This window comes from Callospermophilus lateralis, chromosome 6 (assembly GCF_048772815.1).
Source record: "Callospermophilus lateralis isolate mCalLat2 chromosome 6, mCalLat2.hap1, whole genome shotgun sequence".
NCBI lineage: Eukaryota > Metazoa > Chordata > Mammalia > Rodentia > Sciuridae > Callospermophilus > Callospermophilus lateralis.
Genome location: NC_135310.1, coordinates 73,320,564 through 73,337,283, shown reverse-complemented (window position 1 = coordinate 73,337,283; position 16,720 = coordinate 73,320,564). Strand labels below are relative to the sequence as shown.

Sequence of the window (16,720 nt, the reverse complement as noted above, 5' to 3'; positions counted from 1 at the left end):
TGGAAGTGAATGAACTTCAATCCCTCTCACAAATATTTTTTTTTTTATATTCCCAATTAGGCTGGAGCTGGAGCAGGGTCTCAGGCTCAAGCTTTTGCTTGTGTACACTCACCCCTGCTTACATATGCATAGAAAAAGAATATAGAGTACACTACTTGTCCTCAACTGCTTCTTTAAAACTAATAATTATAGGGACTGAGATCCTCAGTACAATATAAAAATAAATAAATAAAATAAAGGTATTTAAAAAAATAGTAATTGTGCTCACCAAGACATTACTATCATTAGGAACATTTTTTAAAAAATCTTCCCCCAAATCACTACTTAATTGTTTTTTAAATCTTAAAACAGCAACACAAACTAGTAACATGCCACAAACCAACACTTCCTTAACCTAAATATCTAAAACAAAATACCTCTACAAATGCAAATAATAGGGCATTTTCAGCCATTTTCATCTGTTGTTGGGCATGGTTGAGTCTAAGGCCAAAAGCTTCCCATTTCTCCTTTAGGAGTAACCCTAGAAGAGAATAAAGACAAGAATTTAACACATTGTTTTATTTGTCAAATATTGCATATAGAGCTCTTAAACACCTAAAAACCATACAAGTAATGAAACACAAAAATTAAGCATCTTCTACAATAGTCTGAAAATCTACCTATCTATTTTTGACTGTGGTATTAGTAATTGAACCCAGGGGCACCCTATTATCACTAAGCTGCATCCTCAGCCCTTTAGGTTTGTACGTTTTTTATTTTTGAGACAAGGTCATGCTAAGTTGCTGAGGCTAGCCTTGAACCTGTGATCCTCCTGCCATAGAAGCCTCCAAGCTTCTTGGCTGTGGAATCCAGCACATTAAAAAAAAAACATGACATACAAACAAATAAGCAGTGCTTGTATTGTATACTAGTATCCTCAGTCATTTGGTTTTGCAGAAATCACGCTAGAAGCATGGCAGCAGCAACATGTCAAAATTTTTCAATTTTGCCAAAAGTTCTAGAAAGCTCCAATTTGTATTTCTCATTCCTCCCACACACTTTTCTCTTAAGTGTTAAATGAGTCTCAGTCTCATGTCTTCCCACCATCAGTCTGGGTTATATCCTTACCAGTTTCACTCTCTTTTCCTTCCTTGTCAACAGCAGACTTGTGTACATGCTGCATTAATCTCAGGAGATTATGCCACCGTTTTTGCCTATAACAGGTCTGAATGTGCCCCAAGAAAGTAAAGTTTTGTTTCTTGGAAAATGTTTGGGCAAAGAGCTCCTCAAATGCCTCTCGTAAGGGTAGCCAAATAAGCTTATGGTCCACAGGCTTGTAACTGAAACAAAAGGTAAATGAGATTCACAAACTTCTAAAGCTAATAGAGATTAAAAAGCACACATCAGAATAATTAAAACCAGTAATACAATCTAAATATTAAAATCTATGTCAAAGATTTAAACTGTAATCTATTCTTCTGTTCCAAGTGTTTGAAGGGCTTCTACTTATTAAAAGTATTATGAAAAATTTCAAAATTTCCAGTTAGACAATAAAATATATGCTATTTTACTATTTGTTCAAATAAACATGTAGAGGACTTAATTATAAATCATGTTTTAAGACTGACCAAAAAGATATCAAGACATTTTAGAAGAAAAACAATATAAAATCAATGTTTATTCTCCATTGGGCAGGGGTTGTGATGATATTGTTCACAATGGGAAAAAACTACTTATAATTAGTAGGAGTGGGAGTAAGGGGGGTGAGTTTATAATATTGCAATGATTTATGACCATCCAAAGTTCAGGTTTTATTTCATAGTATTTCGATTCTTTTTTAGTCCTTAGCATTTAATTTCTCTGGCAAAAAAAAAAAAAACACAAGTTTCATTTAATACTAGAGTAGAGAGCATAATAGGAAAAAAGGTCAGGAAACATTGTTCTAATTAGTATATGAAAGTAGCCTAAGCAAAATTAAATGCTTCTGGAAAATCTTAAGCATATAATTTTATGTAACTTAAGTTATTAAGTACTATAATTCAAGAGCAATAAGATAAATTTTATTTCTAAGAAAAATTTTTAGCTTGAAAACTGAAAAGATGCCAAAACTTATTAAAGAATAGTCAAATACAGAGAACTCAGAGACTGCTATTTACTCATCAGCTTATGAGGGAAAAATAATAAGATGAGTAAGACCCAATGACCTGATAATGAGTACCTGCAATGACAAGTCAGATTCCAGAGAAATTCAAACTCATTTTCACTTACCCATAAGCATTAACAGATTGATAATGGCATTTCTTTACTGTATTTATTCAACTAAAATTTACTGAGCACCTATGTGTGTTAAACCCTGAGTCAACAAGACCTAATAGGTCCTGCTCCTGTTAGGCTTACAACCTAATACAGAAATAAATCTACTACAAAATATCAAGCAATAGTTTAATTGCTATGAATATAAATTAAGTACGGCAAAAGGAAAGTAGGTGGTGGAGGTATTAAGAACATAAGTTACCAGTCAGGAAAGCTTTATTGAAGAAGGGACATTTGAAAGACACCTAAATCAAACAAGGAAATGAGCAAAGCAGGTTATCTGTGGGAGTCAGAGGATGCCACGAAAAGGAAAGAGCTAGCAAGTGTCTAGCTGATGCAACATGGAAAATGCACCTAAAGCTCAGCAGCACAGGCATGGATGGAGATCATGTCAGAGAACTGCCAGTGGCCAGAATCGGGTTACAAAGGATTTGTACAAGTGTTTAAAGGCCAAAAACAAACAAACAAATGCCTTTGGGTTGTATTTTAAATGGAATGAACAGTGGAGAGATTTGAGGAAGAAAGTGATGTAATCTGATTGTACTTCAAAAGGATCATTTTAACTACCATATGGATGCCCAGGTGTAGTGAGCACATCTGTAATCCTAGGGACTTGGGAGGCAGGGGTAGGAGGACTGCCAGCCTCATCAACTTGGACCCTATGAAATTTTGCAAGACCCTGTCTCAAAATAAAAATGGCTGGGGATGTGGCTCAGTGGTTAACACCCCTGTGCTCAATCCATGGTACAAAACAAACACACACCAAAAAATACCACATGGCATAAGAGACTAGAGGAAGTTAGAAGTTGAAACAAAGAAACAAGACCAAAGCACTAGACCAGGCAAAAGATGATGAACTAAAATGACAACAGGGGAAGTGGTGAGAAATGAAACAACATATACACATCATCTAAACGAAACTGTTAGTACTGAAAATAGTAAAAATGGGATCCAAAGCTAATGGAGGCAGCAGTTTAATGGCAGAACACAGATTCTTATAAAATAAGACTTGAGTTTATCTGGATCCATGATTACCTTCAGCAAGTGACAATGTCTTTTTCTTCAAGTATGTGCCTCATGGCTGTTAAGAAAGCCAATTAATGCATATAGAGGACTCAAAACCGTCCTTGGCATATGAGGACTGCCACAAAGAGTTAGCTGTTATTACTAATATTAATCAAGCACTGCTATTACTGTCTATCAATTTTATGAAAAAAGTGGCTTAATAAAACTTCGAGTTCTTTCAAGTTGAGCATAGTTGCTAAAACAGTTAAGTCAATATATGATTCAATCAATGAGAAAAATGCGCTGAGGATTTAAGTCAGTGGGACAGCATATACTTACTGTGCATGAAACCCTGGTATTTGATTAATCCCCAGTACCCAAAAGAGAAGAACAGAAAAAGCATACAACTCAAAAAAAGAAAAAACTAAAATCCCCAAATTAACTACAACACATATACTCAATGGGAACAAAACTGACATGGGTCCAAAACACCTGCCTCTATGAAAAATAAGTCACCAGGTATTGTATTCTTTAGAACTACATGGAAAAGATTATTTGAAGCTAAGTATGGTGGCAAACTCCTATAATCCTAGTGCCTTGAAGGCTAAGGCAGGAGAATTACTTGAGGCCAACTTCAACAATTAGCAAAAACCCTGTATCAAAATTTAAAAGAACTGGCGATATAACTCAGGTAAACAACTGCTGTAGTTCAATCCCCAGTACCCACCCTCCCTGTCAAAATATGTTCATTTGAAAATGGCTAAAACTAAAGAAAATGCCTCTCCAAAATAAAGAACATTTAAAGAAAATATAAAAGACAAAGCAGTACATGCTAAGTAATAAAAATAAATGATAAATGCTGTTTCTTCATTTCATGGTCAGGTTCTGAGTTTAATTTGAGTTCTGTCCTCTTCTGTATAGTTTCTTTTAAGAATGGTTCCAATAGGGCTGGGGTTGTAGCTCAGCGGTAGAGCGCTCACCTAGCACATGCGAGGCCCTGGGTTTGATCCTTAGCACCACATAAAAATAAAAAAAATAAAAGCAATTGTGTCCAACTACACCTAAAAAATCAATATTTTAAAAAAAAAACAATGGTTCCATGCATGACAAGGAAAATATAGGTTGCACATTTTCATTCTATTTCTATGATCTTTTGATTTTCCTCAATCTTTTTTTTCCTTCATTGCCAACTTCTCCAAAGAGAACCTTTCTTCTTTCCTCAAGAGTTTTTCTCTCAGATACTACTTTTCCTCAAGCCCTTTCCCTATGAACCTGAGCTTTATACTTTTCTTTTTTAGTACTAGACTTTTTCTTTCTGGAATGATTTTAAGTTTTCTGTCCCTCTCATGGGGTCACTTAGGCTGCATTCATCTCCAACTCAGTTGGAATTTGGCTTCTTGAAGCACACAGGTAATGTGGAACATCTATATACTGCCTGCCAGAAGTCCATTTTAAAGACAAAAAATAAGTTAAAATTAAATAAAAGGGCTGGGGTGTAGCTCAGTTGTATAGCATTTTCCCACCAAGTGCAAGAACTGCGCCCCCCTCATTAAAAATCAAATGAAAAAAAAAAAAACCATATCATCCTTACACTAATTAAAAAGCAATGGGTGCTAACAACCATAGGAAGTCAATTTTCAGTAATGTACATGGTTTGATGCCATTAAGGCCCTTAATTTTACAGTGTCATTACCTATAATAATAGTTTTTTGAAAAATCAATCTAAAAGATGCAGATTTGTAAACAAATCCAATTAGATCCATAAATATCTTCTTTTTCCAACATAAAACTTGATATATGCTAGATATATTTAACGTAAATAATATAAGAAATGGAACTAACCACACATACTAGGGACAGAAATATCATCCTCTTCTGGCCTGTCTCCTTGCCTTCTCCTGAATTTTGTTTTCCACTTTCTTGCCTTTTCTAAAAAGACTTTTGATCTTCCCATCTTACAAACAATGATTCTTAAACAAGAGAGTCACCTAGCAACCTACACTATGATATATATTACAAGATTTGATTTATGCTACTTTCTACTAATATGAGAATAGAGAAAACAAGGGAAATTTCCAACGATACAAAAATTGAGGAGTATGTAAAGTTTTCTTTTGGTAACTCATGCTAATCTACAAACAAGAAAAACCGGATATATTCTAGTCACCAATTTGGCACCAAAACGAAACTCCAGTTTATTATCTGTTAGTTACAAATCTTTCATAATATCAATTGCATCAGGGCACCAATGGGTTCCTGTGTATTCAATACATTTACAATAACTTGAAATGACTGACAGAACATTATAAATTCTTAGAGGGAAAGATGAACTTGTCTGTGTTTGATTAATATAGGATTAAAAAAGTAGGAAATTACTGAAGACATATATAGATACAAAAAAAGAAATAAACAGCATAGACATGCCTGGTTAAATAAAAAGATCTGTAGAAGCATCTTTGTAGAGTGACAGCAAAATCTTCATAAAGGTTCTTAAAACCTATGCTTTAGTTCAACTATACTATATATACAAATGCTACCTGATTAATATACTTGTCTGGTTTGTCTTCCCTCTTCCCTTCCAGTGTTTCATCCATCATTGTGAACAAGGACCTTTATAATGAAAAAAATCATCTACATAGCCAAGAGCCTATCAATAAATTCTAATAAGTACCGTGCGGGGTGCAGCAAGGGGTGCTAGTCTTTCAATATTTTCCCCAGGCTGCCAAAGCTTTGTAAGAGAATAGTGTTTCTTACCTCAAGCAGTAAACACAAAATAACATGAAAAAAATTTCAAACCACATTTACCCTCCAAGCAAGTCTGCAGTGTCACTCTGCTGATTCATATTGACAACTCTCAAACGGTGGCCTTTAAAAAAGAAAAGGAAAAAGAATTATTCCAAACTTTTAAATGCTGACTAATATCCAGTATACATCTTAAGAATGTAAAGACATAGAATAGCACAAATCTTTAATATGTATTTCCATGTATCTTCTCATTTTACTTCAGGGACCACAAACTTTTTAAATTTTCTCACATCTCCATATAGATATAAAACAGTCACATTCACTGTGGCATTACTGGTATAGCATCTGGATAACTATGCATAGGAAAACACCCTTCATTAAGTCAAGGTCTACAATTAGGGCTAAGTAAATGTTCATAATGTGTAATTATTTCACCATTAGAAGCCAAATTAAAAAAATAAAAATTTTAAAAAAATTGTCCAATCTGCTTAACTTAATATAATATGTAGAGTATAATTCCATCTGTATAAAAACACCATCTAGACTGAGGATGTGGCTCAAGTGATAGCGCACTTGCCTAGCATGTGTGAGGCACTGGGTTTGATTCTCAGCACCACATAAAAATAAAGTAAAGATGTTGTGTCCACCTAAAACTAAAAAAACACCCCACCATCTATACACACATACCATTTGCACACCAAAAATTAATCCAATCAGTTATAGTGGTCATTTCAGGGAAACAACACAGATGGAGAAAGGTCACTTTTTAAAACTCTAGTTATCTTTAGACTGTTTAAAAACAAAAAACAAAAAGAGTCATTGCAAAATGCTTAAGGGCAGTCATTTCCCTCCAGGAGTTACCTGTAATGTGTGCCAAGTACTGGACAGTAGAGGTTTTGCCAGTCCCAGTCTCTCCCACCAGCAACACGGGCTCCCCTTTGCTGACGCACACTGCAAGCTGTTCAATGAGAACAGAGGATGGCCGTGTAGCAGCAAAAGTGAATTTCTCCCTAAGAATGGGAAAAAGGAGTTTAAAAGCCAGCCTGGGAATATACATCAGTGGTAGAACAGTTTACCAACTTTGGGTTTGGTCCCCATTGATGAAGGTTCCCTCCCTCAAAAAAAGTCAGGCTGCAAGCTTTCCTTAGTGTTGAAAGAAATTCTAATTCCCAGGTTCAACAAAGAAGAATGAGGAAATAGCCCACAGTAATTGTTTTCATGCTGTACCAAATATTCCTACAACATATTAATTACAAAATTAATTTGCTCTGCAAACACTAAAGAGTCATACACCTGGGTAAGGTGCTAGGCTCTGGAAATTCAAAACATCCATGACAAGACACTATATTAGCTGTGTCTTGAACAAATTACTTAACCGGCCTTAACCTCACTTTTTTCACCTACAAAATGTTTATGATAATTGTAATGGGTTTAAGTGTCTTCACTTAAATTCAGTCTATCCAGAATCTATGGAACTTTATTTTTAAATAGGATATTTGCAGATTTAACCAAGTTAAGAAGAGGTCATACTACTTAGAGTGGGCAATAAATCCAGCAGCTGGTATCCTTGTAAAAGCAATCTGGAGACAGAAACACATAGCAGGGAAAAGGCCCTGTAAAAACAGAGATAGAAATCGGACAGATACAGACCTAAGTCAAGGATTGCTGAGAGCCAAAAATCATCCAGAAAGTAGCAAAAAAGTATTCTTCCCTAGACCTCTCAGAAGAAATATGGCCCTGTCAACACCTTGACTTCAGACTTCTAACCTCCAGAATTGTAAGAATAATGTCTGTTCTTTAAAGTCACTAAATTTTTGGTCATTGTTAAGGTTTATAAATCATAATTTATAAAATTATTATAATCACTATATGAAAAAGCAAATGAAAGTACTTAGCACAATGCCAGGCATATATTAAGTTTATAATAAATATTACCAGCTCAGAATCTTATATAATCCCAGCCCTCAATATAGACAAAAAAAATGCCAAAGCCTGACTTCCATCTGAGAGCCCTGCTTCAATAAATGCAGTACAGCGAGCAAAAACCAAGGATCATCTTCACTAGTCCACATCTCTAATGGCCTTTATCACCTCCTGTTAACATCCAGTTTCATAGAACATACTTTGGAAAAATACTGCTGCTTACCACATACCATGCTGGCAAAATGACAGTTCAGTAAGGTGTCTGCTCAAAGGATAAGAGGAGACCTTCTATCAATTCTTAATGACCACATAGTGCATAGGTTAGTTTAGAACCCCACTTACCTCTGTACATGAGCAGCCTCGTTTTGTTTCCGAAGAAGTCGCACTCTGCCTACTTGCACATCTAGTTCATTGATCAGAATTTCTGGTTTATAAAGTTGACAGAAAAATTCAGCCTGTGGGAGGAAAAGGTTTCAACTGAACAAAAATCTGCATGCTCTTTACCATTTTCTTATTCACAAAGGCTCACTGTGACCTTCTAATCAGCCTTCTACCTGGAAACACACTCTACTTCCAAGATAGGCAAGTTAGCTTTTAATCAAGGTTGATTTTTCTTCATTTTCCGAGTTCCCAATATCTTTTTTTAAAACATTGACTGTATTTCCATAAAATGGTCCTTTTGACTCATGTAAATAAACCTCTGTCTATATCCAAAGTAGACACTGCTGACAGACATTTCCCAAAAGAGTAAAAACGGAACAAAAAAACCCTCACCTCCTAACTTACGGGAAAAAAATTAGTAGATTTCTCTTCAACCATGCTATTCTCTGCTTTAAACTTGTCACATGGTTCATCTGACTAGTCAAAGCAGAAAAGGAAGTTATGGAAGACGCTCCTGGGTGTCTAGCCATCCATCTCTTTACTTGTTGATAACTCAAGCCGGATTTTGTTCAGGTTTCACAAAAGCAAAAAAAGGGGCAAAATGCTCAGGGATGATGAACCCTCCCCAAAGAAAAAGGGTAAACACTGATTAGTCTAAGTGGTTTGTTTCATTCCTTTGCCCTAAGATTAGATTAGTATGTGTATTAATTAATTAATTCCCTCTCAGTGGAGTATTCTATTACCCAAAACACCCCAACTTCTTAAGAAGCTAAAGAAACATTTCCACTATTGCAGTTCCTTACACGAAGCATGCTACAGTCATAATTCAAATAGGAAAGCCAAATATCTGCTCAAGATGAGCCCTAAACATTTCTCCAGCCTCCAACCACAACATTACCACTGTTGAAGGGCTCTTTCCTCCAAAAATTTCATTTGCATATGTCTGGTGCTAGGGGTTGAACCCAGAGCCTTGTGCATGCTAAACACATGCTCTGCCACAGAGCTACATTGCCAGCCCTTCATAAATACATATTTGGATATAAAACAAGAATGGTAAAATATTAGCAATGTCTGTGATGAACCTAAGTAGTGGGTATACAGGTATTCATTGGTACTATTTTGAACTTTCCTGATGTTTGAGGACATTAATAATAAAAGGTGGGGGGGTCTCTGAACCAAACAACAAAGACGTTACTAAGACACAGTTCCAGTTCTAAGCCTATAACCAGAGAATGGTCATTAAAATACTGGAGAATGAGGTATACATGTGATACAGGGCATAAGAAAAATGACTTCAAGAATGTGGAAACACTTGCAGAACTACTAGGGAATGTTGGATGATTTATATCCATGAAAGGCAGTAATGACACCAACATTCTCAGAGCAGTCAACATTGCAAAAGTTATCCCAGGCAATGACCAGAAACCAGTAAATACCCTAGTCTGCTTTCAAAGGAGAAGTAAAAATAGCACCATGTACCTTTTTCTTAGAAATGTTCAATTTGCTTCCAATAACTTCTGCCATTTTCAATTTGCTTGTGCGCTCAGAAAGCATTGCTGTGAAACAGTCCAGAGCCTATTAAAATAACCAAGGCAAATGCCAACTGATTAAAAAACAAACAACAATACATTAATCACAGAACATCCTATCCTGCCTGGCCTCAAAAGGAAAGAAAATAAAATCCAGTAAGAACACTGATGCAGTACTGAAAGGGGTATAAATAATGAGCCAAATCTGGATATATGACTTTACCTAATAGAAAACACACGAACAATGTGGAGGGTATTGTTATTGAGTTACTGGCAAAATTAGAAATAAACAAACAAAAACCTTAACTCATTTTGCAGATCTTAACTTTATGTGGCTCATGGAAGAAATAACTCCCTCTCAGTGCTGACACAACAGCAAAAGCTTGCTTTCCTGGAACCTCAACCTCCCAAGTAGCTGGGATCATGTGGTCCACTGCAAGCAGTCAATAAGTAGTTTTATATAGACACAACATTTTACAATAGAATGTAAATAAGATGAATCTTACCAATGACTCAATTTATTAGAAAAGTATGAAACAGTTATTTGTAAGAGATGAAAAATGGAGAATTTGGAAAATGAAGGACAAGAACAGATTGCCACAAAGCATTTCAGGGATAAACGTGGCCTAAGGGTACACTCCAAAGATTTCTTTCTACTCAAAAAAACTTTACTGCACACAAAGACAGTGTAAACCAAACTGGTCATGTTCTCTTCCCCAATCCCAGCTGTCAGAAACCAGAACACTTTATAATCAAAATTGGTCAATGTTATAGCCAACAGATCTTCAGGCAGCATCATCTTTATTCTTATGCTGGAGGGAATAAATCCTACTTTGTTCTTATGGTATCTGGTAGAGTAATATTTCAATAGGTCTTCCCTCTAACACATTTTTTTTTTAAACCAAGGTTATACTTTATAATTCCCACATTTCCCCCTATACTAAAGATAAAATTCCCACTGAGGCAAGTGTAAATATCAGATAAACACAAATTTATACAAAAGTCTTCAGAAATTATGCAAGGTGCATAATACATATCTTAGAAACAATCTATATTTTACCACATCACCTTACCATTACTTTGGAATTTACTTTCATTCCACCTTTAATTTCACACTCTCAAACTATACTTCTTTTGAAATTAGTAACAATGTCTTAAAACTACAAAACATCAGCCCTCACCAAATAAAAAAATAAATAAAACAATTGAAAAACATCTATTGTGCCCAATTAAGATTCCTGTTTTGTTAGCAGTGCTGGGGATTAGACCCAGGGTCTCATGCACACTAGGCAAGCACTCTATCACTAAGCCCCCATTTAGAGTTAAGGCAATTTCAGCTTCACTTTTAACTAGCTAAGGATAATAAACCATGCCAAATCAAAAGAAATTCTGACAGAAATAAAATCAGCAGCTATATAGAGGAGAACAAGGAGACAATCAACACAAAGACTTTATCTTACCTCTTGAAAAATATTTAATGATGCTGATGAAGATGAACTGTCAAAGCTATGAGCAATCCTATTACACCAATTCAGTAGATCCCTTAAAAAACAAAAGTAAGAAATAAAAATCTTAGACCAAAAACATCAGAGTTTGTTAAGGACACCTGACAAATGAATATCCCATTTTTTCTTCTAATGTGGAGACAAAAGTATTAGATGTAAGAACTTATCTCTATCAGGAAGTAACCTATCACTCATTTTCTCCCATCCATGCCAGACAAGGTAAGAAGGAAGGAAGAAGCAAATAACTCTGATTAAAATGAGGGGAGGGCTGGGGTTGTGGTTCAAGTTGTAGAGTGCTCGCCTAGCATGTGTGAGGCACTGGGTTCGATCCTCAGCACCACATAAAAATAAAAAGATATTATATCCCCCTAAAACTAAAAACATAAATATTAAAAATAAATAAATAAATTAAAATAAAATGAGGGGAGTTATCTATTCCTAACTCTCATTACTCCAAGTGGCAAGTCCAACCCTTGAAAGAGGAGAGCTGAGGCATAGAACTCATTATATGGAGCAAAGTCCAAGAATGCTAATCTAAGGTCCCACATGTTAAGAAAAGAAATCCAGTTAAAGAATTATGTTAACGGGGGCTGGGGATGTGGCTCAAGCAGTAGCGCACTTGTCTGGCATGCGTGCGGCCAGGGTTCGATCCTCAGCACCACATACAAAGATGTTGTGTCCGCTGAAAACTGGGGAGTAAATATTGAAAAATTCTCTCTCTCTCTCTCCTCTCTCACTCTCTCTTAAAAAAAAGAATTATGTTAATGGCTATTATCAAGTTTGTCCTTAAAAGTTATTTTTAAAGGTAAAAATAATATTTTCAGGCCTTCCTAATCAGTACCTATAGATCTGAAAAAGATCTGATCTCATGAAAATTTAATTTTCAAACTCATTATGTCTTTCAAAACCATTTAGTTCGAGTTGGTAAGATCTTTTAGGGTAAGTTGCTTTTAAAATATCAACTAAACCCCCCCCCCCACAACTCAAAAAAGTGTCAAGTCCAATACCTTAGAGACAATTCTCTGCCCTCAAGGATAGGTCTTTTGTTTTCTCTTCTGGCTTCTGAAACTGCCTCAGATGTCTCTTCACCTTCAATACAATTATCACTTGGAGAGTGATGTTTCTCTCCAGTAAGCTCAATATAAATGTCAAGCAGGTGATCAGCAGCTTCGAACAGGCTGGGATATCTGCTCTGAAGAACCTGTCAACAGAGGGAAGAAAAAAGAAAACAAAATTTCACAGCAAGCATAGTAATTTTTAAAGTACACACAGCCCTGGGTGCAGTGATACACACCTCTAATCCCAGAGGCTTGGGAAGGTGAGGCAGAATTACAATTTATAAGGCCCTAACATCTTAGTGAGACCCTGACTCAAAACAAAAACAAACAAAAAAATAATTTTTAAATGCTGGGGATATAGCTCTGAATTCCAACCCCCCCGTACCCAAAAATAAATAAATAATAGTACACATAGGATTTAGTGATAGAGTGTTTACCTAGCATGCCTAAGGCCTAGATTTAATCCCTAGTACCACAAAATAAAAATAAAATGTACACATAAACTACTGCTGACACTAGTTAACCAGAAAGTGTATTTCTCTATGAAATTTGTCATCTTTACCAAGCATAAAAATTTGAACCTTTAAACTTTTACATTCCTTTGGTCCTACCTGCCCACTCAAATGCCATGCCTTTTTTTCCTACCTCAAACTCAGTTATCCGGCAATCTCACCATCTATAACATAGCTTTCAGGGTTGAAGTTAGATGGTAAAAGGGTCTCCAAGTAACCAAAACAGGCATGTAGGCTGGTGATGCAGCTCATTGGCAGAGCACTTGCCTAGCATGTATGAAACCCCAAGTTTAATCCCCAAACAATGCCACCAAAATAAAAGTATCCAAGGAATTACTTAATAAAGAATTCTTCAAGAACTATTTACTATATTTCCAAACAATTCTAGTAAGGTTCATTACACACTTTCTCAGTCAAAAGTAAATTAGAAGCAGTTATGAGGACATAGAAAAATAGTTTTTCAAAAGGCCACAAGTTAATGCTAATGCTGATAAAAAGCAATGGAACTTAAAAAGAATTCATAATGAAAAAGATCTAAGTCCCATTCACTTCAATAACTGCTGAGAATTTACTGCAGTATTATACTTGGAATTCATAATATTAGCTCCAAGCCTTTATGTTGCTATGAAACAGTCAAATTTGTTTAAGAAGGCATGAAACTACGTATATATTTGAAATATTAACCATCCAATACATTTAAATTAGTTTGAGAAGAACATTGTGATTACAATTTATATATGTAATATCCACATATTTATAAAGGATATAGAACTCAAGGCCTAATAGTGTCATCAAGAGGTAGATATTATTTCTTCATACACATACACACACTTTTTTTTTATTTGTCAGTACTGGAGATGGAACCCAGGGTCTCATGCATGCTAGGGCAGCAATGTAACACTGAGGTATAGCCCTTCTGTGTTTGAATGATCAAAATAGTCTAGACACAAATTCAGATGCTTCATACACACTTAAAAGTATTTTATGCAGTATCTTTAGTGTGCCTGCATTTTAACTACCTCTCAACACATGAGGTCAGATGTGACATTTTTCGCTTGTGGTATGATGTCAATGTCCAAAGGTTCTAAATTATAAAGCATTCTGGGTTTCAGAATTTTAGATAAGGGATGCTCAACCTATACAAACTTAAAAACTTCACTTAAGTTTGGAACTTTTCATAATAAAAAGTAAAAAAAAAAAAAAAATTAATATTTTCTAGTACCACATACCTCATTCAGTTCTTTCTTATTCAGATTATCCAGGTGAATTTTGGTCCAATATTTGTCTAACAAAGTGGCATGACTATTTAGTGGTCGATACCAATTACCTCCACAAGTCAAGAGTCTATATTCAAAAATAAAGTTACACATCAGCCGTTTGAAATTTAATACTGAATTAGGTTACAGTAGATCTAACCTATCTCTGGGGCATACATTCCAAGACCAACTGTGGATGCATAAAATCATGGTCAGTATCAAACACCACATGTTTTTTCCCATATTCATATACCTATGATAAAGTTTAATTCCCAAATTATTCACAGTAAGAAGATTAATAACAATGACCTGAGCAATAATAGAGCAGTTACAACAATATTCCATAATCAAAGATATTTAAAATTTAAGAACTGTTTACAAAATCTAGAATTTTTTGTTTTAATATCTTCAGACCTCCTGCTGCCTACTGAGCTAATTAAATTCATAGAAAGTAAACTGCAGATGAGAAGACAATTATTACTTGCTGGACATTACCTCACATGAATAAATACTCTTAATCCTTCCTAGTGCCAGATACTACTCTGTTGGCTTATAGGGTAGATGACCAACGAAAGGCTAACAGTTGACCCATATTTGAATCTTTTCCTAAGAAGGAATGATAGAGTTTTCAAATCAATGTAAATGAATCCATGAGGTGTTTTGATCTCCATGACCTGTTCATCCTTTAAGCATAAATACCTTCAGAAAAACATAATCCAAGAACTATAGCATTAACAATAATTCACTGCTTGCTACCAGAAGCTATCATACTTGAAAATTATAAAAATTTTCCCAAGAAGAGAGGATTATATATTCAACATACACTCTGGACAAATTACATGCTTACACATTAGCCGTTTGATTCTCACAACAACTGTCCTGAAGAGAGGTGCCATTATTTTCTTCTAATGTATATGGAAAAGAACAGTAATAATCCCTTGTTCACCAACCACAACTATAATGATAGGACTAAGAGCTGAATTTAAGTCTGTCTGATATCTAGGTTGCCTGACCTGATGTCATGGGACTTTGTAAGAAAAACTTCGTTATCTGTGTAATTTAAATCAACTTACATTAAAAGCAATAGGGGTTGGCATGGTGGTACATACCTGTAATCCCAGCAACTTGGGAAGCTGAGGCAGGAGGATCACAAGTTCAAAGCCAGCCTTAGCAACTGAGTAAGGCCCTAAGCAACTTGATGAGACCCCATCTCAAAATAAATAAAATAAAAAGGGCTGGGGATCAATCTCTGACACAAAAACATAAATAAATAAAACCATAAGGTTGACTGGGGTATAGTTCAGTTGCCTACCATGTTCAAGGCCCTACATTCCTCCCCAGCACCATGAAAAAAAGAAAAAAGTGTTAACACAGTCTGGCAAGGTGCTTCTTGAGAATAGTTAGGTTAGCCCCATACTTCATCTAGGAAATTAATTTTAAAAAATTAATTTTTTAATTAATTTTCTGAGGCAAACACTAATGTAATCATTAAATATATAATGTTAGTTTCATTTGTGGGTATTTTAAGACCTTGCAGAAGCAGGAGTACATTAGCATAAAAAAAGAAACTGTTGCCTTCTTGGTATTTTAAAATGTGGATAGAAACATACCAAATCTGCTGTTTTATTTCTTTTTTTTTCATCCTATATTTAATTAAATTTTTTAATTGCTTAAAATCTACATAACATCTTCTTCATCACCATGGCTAGCCATTAATTGGGTGCTTACCCTGTGACAGGTAATGCAAATCACACTATTTGAAAAAGAAATGATTAGCCTCAATACATTCATACTGTTTAGAAGATATATGCAGGTACTAAATGTCAGTGTCGGGACTCAACTCAGGACTATCTGTCGATAATCTCACCTCTGCTTATTTTTGAAAACAAGATAAAATGTTTAAAACTGACTATTTTTAAATAAAAAAACAAATAGTTCATTTTATAAATTAATTATCTTCATTAAATAAAATCAGGAATGAGGGCTGGGGCTATAGGTCAGTGGTAGAGCACTAGCCTAGCACATGAGAGGCACTGGGTTCGATCTCCAGCACCACATATAAATAAATAAAAATGATTTATATATGTGTGTAAAATCAGGAATGAGAAAGTTGGCTCTCTCATCATTTCTAATTAACCCTGCTTAAAATAGGTTCAGATAATTATACCAGGGTTTCTAGACTCAGCATGAAGACACATGATAAAGAGGCTGCAGAGTTGAAACAAAGGTTAATAGCACATACCTCCTGGTTGCAAAAAACTGAAATCCAGGAGCCACTTTCAGACAGTCCCCTCGGCCAGGAATCAAGAGTTGTCCATTCTCCAAAAGCGGGATCAGCACTGAAACCTAAATCACAAACTCCACTGATAAACAGATATTAAGACAAGTAACAAAAACCAAAACAATCCAAATGAGGAACACATCTTTAGAAGAAACTTCAGTTCTCATGGTGGAAACTAGGATCAAACGCAGGTGGGAATGTCCAAGTCACCTACATTCCAGCATAACACTTAC

General features: G+C 35.3%; 1 protein-coding gene across 1 annotated transcript in view; it reads right to left on the bottom strand.

Moving 5' to 3' along the window:
* Mdn1 (midasin AAA ATPase 1) overlaps positions 1-16,720 on the bottom strand; it is a 152,823-nt gene that overhangs the window by 101,218 nt on the left and 34,885 nt on the right. Inside the window, exons 8-17 of the mRNA XM_076858429.2 lie at positions 16,449-16,552; positions 14,180-14,294; positions 12,388-12,581; positions 11,336-11,417; positions 9,826-9,921; positions 8,308-8,420; positions 6,904-7,052; positions 6,103-6,163; positions 1,108-1,319; positions 417-520 (exon numbers count right to left, since the gene is read on the bottom strand). Of these exons, the coding sequence (XP_076714544.2) occupies positions 417-520; positions 1,108-1,319; positions 6,103-6,163; positions 6,904-7,052; positions 8,308-8,420; positions 9,826-9,921; positions 11,336-11,417; positions 12,388-12,581; positions 14,180-14,294; positions 16,449-16,552 (1,230 nt within the window). The remainder of the gene's footprint in view (positions 1-416; positions 521-1,107; positions 1,320-6,102; positions 6,164-6,903; positions 7,053-8,307; positions 8,421-9,825; positions 9,922-11,335; positions 11,418-12,387; positions 12,582-14,179; positions 14,295-16,448; positions 16,553-16,720) is intronic.